We start from the raw sequence: 14,114 nt of genomic DNA on the forward strand, positions 1-14,114 counted from the left end.
AATTTTCTATTGCTGATATAGTAGTGTAGGAAGAACTGTATTTTTTTAGTTTCAGGTCCATTTTGTCAGTAATGCTGTTTTCCAAACAGCTGCATGGGCTGTAGTTTTATTTTATTTTTTACTTTTTAATTTAACTACAATAAAATGTTACTTTCTTGCGCTTGTCAGTGTTACCTTTAGTACAGCTAGTAGGATATGGGCATGTATTTAGTGAGTGTAATGTACAAAATGTTTACTGTTTCTTTTTCTTTGTAAGAATCTGACAGTTATAGGGACTCATTTTGATGACACAAAGATGGATGGGGGACCATACATTCACACCTGGAATATGTGTGAACAGTCTATTTACCTTGGGAACCAACAAACTAATTGTGCCATTGGATGGTATGGCTTAGCCAATTAATGGACTAAGCTTATGCACTTAGTATGTACCCAAGAACTTGCACAAGATAAGACCGCTAGTTAGAGTGGGTATGTGTCAGAAGTTGCCAAAGAAACAGACAGTGCTAGTACTTTTGGGTAGGAAGCCCAGTCAATGGGCAAAATGGGAAGACTACTTGAACCAGACCATCAAACCATAAACGTTGGTTCTGTCCAACTGTCCCACAGGTACCCAGAGTATGAATCCTAACTTCCAACAATACAACTGTACCTGCGGTTATGTTTACTTATTTTCACTTAATACACATGAGACTTCATGACCTTTCATTGATGGCACCTTTCACTTCAACTTGTTCAATCAAGACAAACTGATCAAAACTCAACATACTGAAATACACACACACACACACACACACACACACACACACACACACACACACACACACACACACACACACACACATTACACAGCATTGTTAAATTACACTAGTTCAGAGATAACACAACATTGAAAATAATGCAATATTAAAAAATGCACATCGAAGAAGTACACACTTAGTACACTTAAAAAGCCTGATTTGTAAGAGTAACAACCAAAATAAAATTTTTGCAGGGAAAGACTCTCAACCCTGTTACATACCAAATCTGAGAATTTAAAGTTGTGGGGGATAAGGTACTAGGTAAGCTGTCCTTGCAGGCCATTTTAAGCCTAGCCAATTTCCCTCTTTGTGCTCGAATCAACCTAAGCCATTTGGTTACAGAATGGCCTTACCCATTCCATGTTCGATAATATTACCCCTAATGAGAATAACCGGGATCATATCACAGACAATTTGAAGGGACCCGCACAGGAGATAAAGCATTTAGGGGCTGCATCTGTCCATTTTTTACTACAAGGGGCAGCTCTGGGGTGAATTTTTTGTATCCCATCTAGAGATGTATGTTACACTTGAAAATGGACAGGGCTGAATTTTGTTTTATGTGGCTACACTACGTACTACCTGCAAACTGCATAATACATGGTAGTTACTACCGGATCTTCACAGCAATGTAGTCTGTAAACATACAAACAGCAGCACACATATCTGATGATGTGGGACTTAGATAAACAACCCCCATACCAAGAACTGTAAACATATGAACCTATGTGCTGTTCATCAGACTAGGGAAAATTCACACACACACACACACACACACACACACACACACACACACACACACACACACACACACACACACACACACACACACACACACACACACGTATGTACACACACACACACACACACACACACACACACACATATGTACACACACACACATATGTACACACACACACATATGTACACACACACACACACACACACACACACACGCACACATATGTACACACCCAACGTACACACACACACATACACACACTTTCAACCAATAATAGTAATGAAGGTGTTTAGCATGTGTTCTAGTTTAGAGTTAAAAAGAGTGCCTAGTTGTAATAATTTGTATTTCTTTTTATTAAGACTTGTATCTGATGAAGTTGAGTAAGGTGTACTCGACGAAAAGTGGATTTTAAAAAGAACGCTTAATAAATCAACAACTTTTACATTCGTTCACGGTTATTTACTGTGGTTGGGAGCTGTAAGCAAGGTTTTCTGGAGTTTAAGCTGTTTTTTGGAGTTAGTAACCCGAGTTGTTTTTATCAGTTTGTTTACGTTAGAGTCTTCACTGTGTAATACCTTAAATCACCTATACTGGAGGCCCATGGGATATATGCAAATAATCCTTTAAAGACATAGCAGTATTTCCACTACATTTCTTCTGAATCCGCATGACTTCTTATATTTTAAGTCTTTACTGGTGCAAGCAGGCGAAGGGTTTGTTTTTTTTCTGGTTTAACTGTATACGCATGTATGTGTATAATGTATACATCTGTAACAGGAGAGCCATTAAGGGGAATTCTAAACATTGAATCACAAGAAACATACTTCCCAATATAAACTCATCAAACACACACACCACAATTTATAGAAAATTCACTACAACATTATTATTATTTATTTATTTTTTGCATGGGGGTTCTCACCCCCTACTCCCCTTACTACTCCATGTGCAAACAAACCTCAGTGAAAAAGGAAGACACCCTTTTATTATGAAACTCAGCTACACTACTATAAGCTTGCACAAGATCTTAAGCAGGGCAAACACACTGGGAGCACACACTTTGGGCAGATTATCACAAGAGCTATTTTTATGGAATACTTATATTAAGATAGATGTAGAGCTCCTGTACACATGCTTGCACTCCACAGATGGTTTCAGTATTACATCCATGTTTGCTTGTGTGCGAATACGACTGGATTCTAATCTCAATCTGCAAAAACTGCTCACCACTGGCACGGTGTGGCGAGGACAATTAAATAAACACAAGGGATACTCTCCGGGCCTACCATCAGAGTACATTCTGATGTTTCTTGGAAGCATCATAGGCTGCAAGAACCACTAAGTACATTAACCCTACACATTACTATGACTTATGAAAATTTTTCAAGTTGACTGGGGAGCTAGTCCTGGGTTTTGATATCAGCTGTTCATAAAATGCAGGTGGTTCCCTACTGAAACACTAGTACTAACAATGGAAAGTACTGACCGACCGAAGGAAGGAAGGTAGTACAAAACTGCAAGAGAAGAACAAATCTAGAACACTGCTCTTCTCATTTAGACTTGTTTTTTGGACAGGGTCAAGCCGTCTCTGCACACACACTCCCGATGTGGGGGTGGGAGTCCCCCCAGAACTTATACATACCAACTCTGAAACTGCCACACCTTGAAAAAAAGGGAATATTCCAAGAAATGACCATCACTGATTCGCTTATGGGTGTCCCAACATTTCACTGGTTATCAATACAATTGTACAATGTTACTTGCCATATGCCTAACAGTAGTTTACTATGTTTCAACCTGGTTAGAGCAGTATCTCATGTAGGGCCTAAAAAATGTTTTTATTGTAACAGATAGTGCTGTAGTATCATCAGGGATCCTTCCCTTTCCGCTCCATCAAACTTTATTATACATGTATATACTTGGGAAAGTTTAGCAGAAGAACTGCTCATCATGCTTTTATACCACCCTCATGGAAATGGGAAAAGAGAATGGGTGGCCTCAAGAACAGCAAACATATTTCTCTGGGGGAAAAAATTCCACTTGTGCCTCATTTTGCACATTCAATTCTTTATGGGCCTTTGTAAACATCTTGTCCACCTGATTCCACAATGGCCAGGCAAGTAGCACTAAAGATTCTCAACTCCTTTCCTCAAAAAACAGCAGGCATTAGCCCCTGCTTCCACATGAAGGTCAACATTATGTTGTGTGGTTTGCTGTTCGGACTCTGGCTGCTCATGGCACAGCTGAGCACCATGCCCATATGTTAGCATACCAACCCTATAAAGTGTTCTAAATTTTTTGTGATGTCAATTCCTCATGGATCTTCACCTAATCACAAGCCCAATAATTATACCCCACTGTAGACATTAACTGCCTTAGAATAATGTCCACAACTGTCTACTTCTAATATCACAGACATGTGACTACTTACAAAGCAGTCATTACGTTTAGCATCTTGGGTCAATGTTTCTGCCTCAGAAAGTGTTCACAAATAAAATTATGTTTGATAACTATCTCAATGTCCACTTCTAAGACCAGTTCTTCTTTTGCCTCTAATCACTGTCAAAGAAAGGAACAAATGTCAGTGTACAAAACAAAAAATGGGCAGTGAATGTGAATGCAAATAGGAAAATCTGGATAAGATACTCAGAATCAAATGTACTGGTGAATCCAGCAAAGAAAATTCAGAAAAACAAAAGTAAAACAATCCACAGAGATAACAATAAAGACAATGCCTGGGATAATGGAGGCACCAAACTATGTGCAGGGAAAGTGAGAAAAGGGCACATTTGCAAAACACAGTAGAAAAGGAAGAGCACAGTTCAAACAGAGGTTCCACGCCCATCAGTCTGACTGGTACCACCAGTGTGCAGTTCTGTTCAACAGTTTACAGCCTTCTTTGACCTAAAGTCCTGTAATCTCTTGCCCCTCTATAAACACCATTATTCAGTAACAGATTGCAAAACAACAAGCACTGCCCTCTCAGTTGTTAGTACTGCCATGGCATTTGGGTGCAGGTGCACTGTTCATTCAGAACACTCACACCACTACCTGCTTGCCATGTATATCACAACAGCTACCATTTGTCACCTATGACTGGCATGAAGAAGGAAAAACTGTTAAGTCCTTTACCACTTATAACTTGTCCAGAGATAGGTGGTAATTTAAGTATGTGAAAGACAGACATCATTATCTCCTTCAAAGAGGAGAAAGCCTCTTTTCCTTCTTATCTGTTCCTATATAATGTTCCACAAAAATCAGGGCTTAGCACTTTTCTTACAATTATGACTTAAAGGGCCAGAACACTGATGGCTCCAAGTACAGCTTTCACAAAGATCCCTTTAATTAATGGAATAGGCTAAATCTGGGTCAGAAAATGTACAAAATTAAGACAGATGTTAAATCACTATCTACTCCCTAATGGAGTAATTAATTTCAACTCTCTTATCTGCGTTTCTGGATCAGTCAACCAAACATGGGAAAATCTCAGACTATCTTTACCTATAAGGTAAACAAAATTTACTTGCATCAGGCTCTTCCTCTCACTGTTTTTGCCATCTAGTCCTTGACAGCAATGTAATTCAAAATGCAACCAGGGAGTACTGAGTTAATTATAACCTCCCAATCCATACCACCTGTAGGCCAGCTTAGTGGCAGAAAGGGAAACTCTTGGGAGTGGGTATGCAATTTCCAATTGATTAGCAAACCTTATACGAAAGATGGACTAATAAAAGCTTCTTGCACCAACATAAATATGCATCAAGTGTAGTGCAATGATGTTCTTGTTAAGGAATAAAATTAAATATACAAATATAAAAGGTCCAACACCTTACTGTCACAGCTAATAACTGAAAAATATTAATGGACATAAGCATGTTCCTCCAGCCCTCACCCACCAAAAAATCAGGTTTTCACTTGTTTTGCCCATTAGATCCCTTAATGATTATACTCTGTATTACTGTGCCAATACTTTTTGCAAAAAGGATGCCAGACCTGCTTAATGGTACATAGAACATAATAAAAATGTTTGGACAGCAAGCAAGATAAAGCACTTCCCTTATTTTTCAATGTTACAAATGTGGTAAGCAATTACTATCTTTGTCCAACCGTCTGCTTTATCAACCCAGTCAAGGACCTTGGTGCATTTTTATTCTTATTTACTGACTGGATGGTGGACTGATGCGAACATAAAACCATTAACCAAACGATGAAGAGTAATTAAGAATAAAGTTATTTACTTTTCCTCAGGTTTCCTACCTGCAAAACACTTTTCCGACCATTACTTCTCTAAACCTCGATTCCCCGCCAGTGTGTGTGTGTGTGTGTGTGTGTGTGTGTGCTGCATGTATGTGTATGCTTAATGTTGTTGTTGTCTTTCGGCTTTTCCCGGTTAGGGGTCGCCAGAGCGGAACTCCGGTCCGCTAATGACTGGCAGTAGATTTCCACAAACGCCAAAGTGCCAGCTCGATGTTCAACCTTCAACAAAGGTACACCCATTTACGCATGTCTTTCATATGCCCACCCAACCGCGGGGAGGACATGCAGACTCCACACAGAAGGCACTCCTTGCACTCCATGTGAGAACTGAACGGGAGAACCTCTTGCTGTGAGGCAACAATGCTACCGCTGCACCACCGTGGAAATGTGTATGCTTAATACTCTTGATTTTTAGTTGAGCTAATTCAATGCTCTTAGTCTAGGCAGGATGTTAAGACAATGTAAATTGCTGTACTTACAATAATAAATTCATTACTTTTGAATGTTCAACTTTAGTTTGCAATATTTTAATTTACAAGGCTCAAAATGACTAAAAATCTTGGTAGCTGAAGATTAACATCAGTGCTTTTCAAAATAATAAAACTTACTGAGTGCTTTTGACTTTTGCTGAGTGTTTTTGAAGAAGAGCTCAGTGAAGTTGATTATCTTCAGCTACCAAGGTGGTTTTTAGTAATTTTTTTACATTGGTTTAATGATTTTGAGAAGTCAGTGTGAACAATTATTTATTTTAGTTTATTTATAATGCTGTTTAAAATACTTCTTCAATTATCTGAACTTTGTTGTTGCAACTGTGCAGTGGCTGAAAAGGGGACACTGTAGGCAGAGTCGATCAAGTGGCCCATCTGCAGTCACAATGTAGTCATAATAATGATAAAAATGTACATAAATCATATACACAACCAGTCAGAATGATTACATTGCACCGCTGCACAGCTGAAACTCTTACAGGCTAAAAGCCTCTCCCCTTCTACCCATTACTCAGTGAAAAACAGTTTCCTCTTCAGATCTCAATCATACCACACTAAGGCAAGGCATAAAATTAAAAAAAGACAACAGACCCCTAGATCATGTCAGTAAAACAACTTGGGAAAGAGGGTAGGTATGTTGACCAAGATGACCTGCTCATCTATACCCAGTGTTATGGTAAGTGCATAAAACTTTCTTCTTACCTATTAAGTACAGTCCATCCACAACAGCAAGGACGGAATCCCAAGCCTATCCTCTAGCCTAGTCACTTTCATGGCAACATACTTCTAATGAAGACCCAGATCTTAAGATAGCATCCAGCTGATAGAGTCTTGTAACTGTATTAACAGAAGCCTGCATAGCTGCTGTACAAATCCATCTACAGAAGCATTTTTAAAAATGCTGCAGATTATTCATTCCTCCAGGGCAGTAGCTTTAAATGTTACTGTATTTTTTTAACTAAATTTAATACAAATCAGTCGATAACATTGATAAAGTCATTTTGATAACTTTGAATCCCAATTTCTTCCTCAGAAAAATATACAAACAACTGTGAATCTTTTCTTAAAGACTTTGCTCTGTACACACAGAGCTGTGAGTCGACATCCCTACAGTGCAGAAAATAATCACCTACATCAGAATAACTAAAATAATTCAGAAAAGCTAACAGATGCATTCCCATTTGGTTACCCAATGAGTAAAAGATGGATTAGTCTGCAGCAACACATGATCCTTGTAAAATATTAACTATGCTGAATTACAGACAGCTTGTGATTCACAAATTCTTATAGCAAAGTAATGGCCACTAAAGAAAGACTTGAAGTAGTAACTGGTTCAATCGAGGTAGTCAATTGCTCATAAGTATAAATCCTAAAGTGGGATAGGACACTCATATGAGGTCTAATCAAGAAAAGTACCTCCCTAAAACAGCTACACATTCTTTTAGAAATGGTAATAACAAAGAATCAGAATTGCTACCAAAATTAAAAATGACAAAATTCTATCTTGAAATTCTCAGAAAGACAGTCTAGCATTGCAGAAAATGAAGGCGTCAAGGGATTCAATCTTTTTTACTGTAGCTTGTACAAAAAAACACAGCAACTAGATCTTGTTTGTTTTTGCACTATTAGGTCTCTATGCAAAGTTGAGTATCTGGATTACCTTGGTGCGTACGAACAATCTCTGAATTTTACTTAACTGCAGAAACTATGCAGTCAGATAAAGGGAATGGAGAGGTGAGGCAAAAGGAAGTTGAAGAATAAACAAAGGGAAACACACTTGTCAAGGACTAAATTAAAGTTTAGGATAAGGGTACACTGGGGGGGGGGGGGCAGTTCCAGATAACAGCATCCCTGGGACATCTCCCCCACCCCTAGGAGGGGATCAGACAAAAGAAACAGCTGCATTTTGATGCTGGTCTTGGATCTAAATAGGATGCAGCAAGGTTTCCCACCAGTAGTGGAACAGCTTTTGTGCTACGGAAGGAATGAAGGACTCCCTCCAGAGGCATCAGCAAGCAATGGCAGAACCTGTGAACCACAGAACTTACTTCACTATGAATATGATTGGAAATAAGTGTCTTCTTGACACAGCTCATTCTCATACCCTCACTGCTGTTTAACACAGAAAGTAGGAGTGAGTAACCCCCCCCCCCCCATGCATACTTATACACCTGTCCACTGCCATACTGCTGATGTCAATGGCTAGATGACTCAGGGCTGGGAATCCTGAAACGCTTACAGTATGACAAGAAGAAGCTTCATCTCTAAAACATTTATGTACATATTAGCCTTTGCCCTTAGGGCAGAGACATGTCTGGTCACAGCCACTACATCAGCATGAAAATGAAAAGAACTGTCCAGAGTACCAACAATGCAAACAACTCCAGGCACTAGTAACCAATAAAAAAACAGCCAGGACACTAAACTTCTGATCACACTAACAGCAACCTCCGCTTCTTCTGTAAGTCAGATAAAAATTACTAAAATAAGATCTCATTGACCAACAAAATAAATAAGTGCTGAATGTGTCGTCATCCCCTTTGGGAAAAACCTGGTTCCCATGAGTTACCACATCGATGGTAGTCCACTGAACACAGAAGGCATTATAAGAGATCTGAGAACGCAGGCTGACAGCAACCTCGCTTTTGACCAGTACATTGCCCCTGTGGTCAGACAGTCCTTCTATGTGATCTCATTACTAAGGGTTTTGCATCCAGGCAGAAACAGGTCATTGTTTCCCTCTACTCCTCCCTCATTAGGCCAATCATTGAGTACAATATCCCATTTGGCGTATACCTCACTAAACACCTGCAACAACTGGAGAGGTACACGCCAAATGGGACATTTGGCATGTACCTCACTAAACACCTGCAACAACTGGAGAGGCCGCAAAAGTACCTCACAAAGAGGATCCTAGGTCTTAAACATTTGTCCTATATAGACGAACTCAAAAAAATTATTCTCGGTCTCATATCGCCTACTTACAGGCAATCTCTGCTTGACTTACAAAGCGATATCTGACTCTGCTCTGTTAGAAATGCTACATCTAAAGAAATCCCAATCCCTCTGCACCACATGCTCCAGGGACCTCAACCTCATTACCACAATCAACAGAACATGCTGGGGGGGGGGGACAGGTTCATAACCCAGAGACTGCCCATACTATGGAATAGACTTCTCATACATGTCAAGCAGAGCACCTCACTGGCCCTCTTCTAGAGAAATCTTGATGAGTGAATGGGAAATAGAAAATTCACCCCAGGGATAACTCCAATGGCTCTAATTGACAGAGGCACTGGGAACTAAGGTAAGGTTAAGTGGCATGATGCCAGGGTAATCCTATGGGCTAGGCTTGCAAAGGCTCCAGGGCCATTAGCCTAGTACGCACCTATGAGCCTATGAATAAAAATGGCTCCTCAAATAAAACACATAGTTTTTTGGATTGTTTTGACTTTGAATAAAGTAAGTGCTTTCGTCCATATTTATCAGGACTTTAGAGTTTGTTACAACATAGCACTGTGTTCATTTTATAGTATAATTAACCAATCAGATCTCATCTGATAAAAAAAAAATCACAGCCTCTTATAGGAAACTACCAGTGGATATTAGATGAAATGCAAAATTAGCTAGAAATAACAAAAAAATCAACTATTGTTCCACAAAAACAAATCAAGCACATGTACCATTGTGAGAAATACTAAATACATTTCATTGCTAGCTGTTTTATTTCATAGCTTAATTTGAACCCTGAACAACAGGTTTGAAAACAGGAAATTTATTTTCCACCTACAGACTACATGCATACATGACAAAATAAATATTCCATTCCTCTCTACTTGTTCTGACAAATGGATGGTGGAGACAGAATCCAGAGACATTCAAATGAGCATGAAGCAACGAGGAAAGCAGGGATGGAAGGATAATGTAATGGTAAATGTACTTAAAATGCAGACTATGTATGGTTATGAACTCCTTCTGCCATCAAGCAAGTGTAATGTATATTACATATATATCTTATGTGATGTTTTGTAACAGTGCCCTTTGCCAGGAATGGAAAACATCAATGCCCTAGTTCCCCACCGGGATAAACAAATAGAAAAACTATTTCGGAACAGTAGCAGTAAGTGTAATAAAAGACCACTTTGCTAACACAGTTAATGCTCTCAGAAAGGAAGACAGGTTAGTATCAGCTCTCTTTCCTGATCTCTCCAAAGCCTATTACATCCTCTTCAACCTAGGATTTGATTAATCCTCTACCGACTGGTTTTCACAACTATCTTGCTAATATATCCTACAACATAAAATGGCACAAGAGAATTCCCTCCTTTTCTCCCAGTTTTCACAGACATTCTTCATGTTTCCATCCTTAGCCCAATACAATTCAACAACTTCATCAATAATGTCTCAGATGCCTCTTAAATCAGTCTTATTCCCCCCAAGAAAGTAAAGTTGTTCTCCCCAAGACACCTCTCAGCTCAGAATCTCTCCTTTGTCATTGTCTCATCAACCACTACCAAAACTGAAATTATTTCACATATTAAATTGCTAGGCATCTACATGGATGACAGCCTAACACTTGGCTACCATATCCAACACATTGTAAAGAAAATTCACCAGAAATGGGGCTCCCTATACAGAGTTAATTTTTCACCAACCAAACCAGAAACCATCTAGCTTCCATAACACTTCTGACCTTCCTCTACTCTGCCCCAAATTTCACTAACTTACAAGTTTCTCAATTAATAAAAGCTTGAACAATGCTTCCACAAAGTAGCAAAAGTTGCAGCAAAACACTAATACAGAACCCACCAATGCTCATCACTCAAGGAACTGAACTGGCATGAATTACCCAATTTCTATCCTTATTTGTTACTATTCATAATTGTTTTACAAACCCAGAAACTGTCCATCTCTCTCAACCCGAATCCAAAGACAAAAACTTAATAGACCCCGCTGCTCCTTCTCGTTAATAAATCCAAAACTGCAGTAAGAGACAGCCTTTCTCAAACCACACCACCAGAACCTGGAATTCCATACTTCTCTTTCTTTAGAACAGCACACAAACCTTTTAAAAACCAGCTAAAGTCTCACCTACTCAATCGCTGGCTCTGTCCATGCACTATCCTGGATAAATACCATAATTAATCGTATTATCACACCCATCTTCTCTCATCCTTTTAACTTACTAATATCTTCCCTCCACTTCTCTCGTCTACTATTCCCTTCCTTAGCACCTTCTCTCTACATTCACTTCCGCTCACCATTTCTTTCCCCAGCATACACTTCCCTTCAATATCCATAAAACTCCACTGTCCTCACCCTCATTTCCTGTTTCTCTAACACATGTTCTACTAAGTTCTGTAACATAACTCTGCTTTTAGACTATCTGATTGATGGTCCAACTGATGCTACTTATTTCTTACTGTTCTTAAACAATCCGATCTAACTGTGTCACATCTTGCTTATAGGTTCATTGGTGTTTCCTAATCTAATGACCACAAAAGCCTTTTTAAGCCTAGCCATGCATCCCAAATCTCTGACAAGTTCTGGTACCCTTGATAAGTATAAGCAGGGCCTTGGAAGATAAAACATTTACAGGCAGAGGTCTGGGAGATGAACCGTTTACAGGCTGCCCATGTCAATTAGACAGGAAGATGCCAAACCAGGGAAGAACTTCCTGTTCCCCATCCAACTGTCCCAAGTTATGCTTAAACTGGGTTAGGAAGGAACTCTGCTTCACATGAATGGGCAGCCTGTTCCAGAGACAGCAGGTCCTATTTATATCACAGGCAAGATTTGTCTTTACAAGAGGTAATTGTGTTTCTGTTTGTTTTGTGGATATACAGGAGGTCCATCAGAGTGGGGTCTGACAATGCCTTGTATTCCAGTCATAGCTCTCCCCTCAACAGCCTGTAGGAGACAGAATACAGTGACAGGGCCTTGAGGTGGTCTGCATAGGATATGTTACTTACAACCTGTATTCTTTTAGGGGGAAACCTCTGTGGACATCCCCATTGCTGGATATAGATACCAATGGGGGAACTGTACTCAATGACAGGTATGAAGAATGCCAAATACAGTGGAATAATGACTTCCTTGGACCTGGACGACATACCTTTTGTTTATAAGTTGCACAACACAGAATGATTTTCTCACTACTATAGACAAATGATGGTCAAAGGCTTGATTACTATCTGTCTGCCTAAGTCCCTGACTACTGGGTCAACTCTTAGGGGTGGGTTGTTAATATGATACTTACCTGGGGTGGATGACTTCCTAAAAGGATACTATTATGCATTTCTTGCCATTTAGTTTTAGTCCATGGCTCTGAAATTAGTCATCTGCAAATTTAGCCAGCCAGAGACCATTGACATTGGCCTTAACTTCAGAGAATTAAATGCCAAAAAGGAGCAGTCCCTGGATGGATCCTTGAGGGACTCCACGTTTGACTAGCCTCTTTGTACAGGTAAACTTCCCAATTCTATCTTCTTGGGTCCTATCTGTCAGCCAGCTGGCTATCCAATGGGTGACTTAAGAGTTTGTACCCAACCTCTTGAGTTTGTCAACAATGCCTGAGTGGGGTATTGTGTCAAATTCCTTGACCAGGTCTAGGTAGGCAGTGTGAATTATTTTGCCCTCATTCATTGCTTTGATGATCTTCTGAAAAAAGTCAACCAGGTTGAGCAGGCATGACCTGCCCTTGATGAAACCATACTGGATTGAGTCCAGTGCCTGCAGATTTCATGTATCATTATGGATCATTTTCCATGATAATTTTTTTCATGGCTTTACTTACGAGACTAGTGAGACTTATGGGCCTGTAGTTTCCAGGATCTATAGATGGCCTACCTTTGTGCAGAGAGATGACGGATGCTGTTCTTCATTCAGGAGTCCTGTTTGGAGACTATAGTTAAACAGAAATTCCAGAAGGCTTAACAGGTTATATTTCATGCTATTTAGAATACATCCTGAGATACTGCCTGGGCCCACTGATGCAGTGTTCTTGGTCTTAGATAGAGTGTTAAGGACTTGTTCTCCAGTGATGGCAGTGTGAGTTGTATTTGAATAGCAGGAGGAGTTATATTTGCTTATGTTAATATGTACAAAATCTTACTGGTCAAACCAACAGGATGTTATTTTTACAGATGTTAAACTGCATCTGTTCTTAAACTGTACAACATGTCTTTTCCATGTTACTGTATATAGATGTTAAATGGTAGAACATGGCTTTTTCTCTACTGTGTACGATTTCATAAATTATAATGGATTATTCAGAGGTTTTCTACCCTGGCCTCTGGCTACAAAGGGGTCTTGTACCCAGTCAGGTTTCATGTTCAACAAATGCAATAAGTAAGTACAAGTAGAACATTTAAGTCACAGTATTCATAATCAAAATTGTAGAAATGTCACTTTAAAAAAGTAAAATTCTCTTTACCCAGGCTGTGTTTCAATGCTGTTAGATGTACACCTCCATATCACTTTTGGAAATGATGATGCTGAAAGAACACAGAAAAAATGGTAAACAAAGCAAAATACAAGTATGCATAAGGAAGACAAACAGGAAATTCTGTCAATAATACTGTCCAACAAGATCTGTCAACTGCAAATTCCAAAAACAATGAAAGGTAATAAAAAAAAAATTCTTTACTGAAACAAGTCTTTTATTCATCATCTTTGAACCCTACGAGCATAAAACCAGGAAATGTATGTGAAAATTCCTTATTGTATGTGCCTTATATAACCAAAATCTAAAGTGACTTGCAATTATTGCAGCCAAATACTTTCCTAGAACTTTTGAATTACAACCATAAAGTTCAAGAAGTATTT

General features: G+C 39.2%; 1 protein-coding gene across 1 annotated transcript in view; it reads right to left on the minus strand.

Moving 5' to 3' along the window:
* LOC122798398 (39S ribosomal protein L21, mitochondrial-like) overlaps positions 1-14,114 on the minus strand; it is a 131,747-nt gene that overhangs the window by 91,309 nt on the left and 26,324 nt on the right. The window contains exon 2 of the mRNA XM_044067303.1: positions 13,723-13,783. Within this exon, the coding sequence (XP_043923238.1) occupies positions 13,723-13,783 (61 nt within the window). The remainder of the gene's footprint in view (positions 1-13,722; positions 13,784-14,114) is intronic.

This window comes from Protopterus annectens, chromosome 3.part1 (genome assembly GCF_019279795.1).
Source record: "Protopterus annectens isolate FY-2018-M chromosome 3.part1, PAN1.0, whole genome shotgun sequence".
Lineage (NCBI taxonomy): Eukaryota > Metazoa > Chordata > Ceratodontiformes > Protopteridae > Protopterus > Protopterus annectens.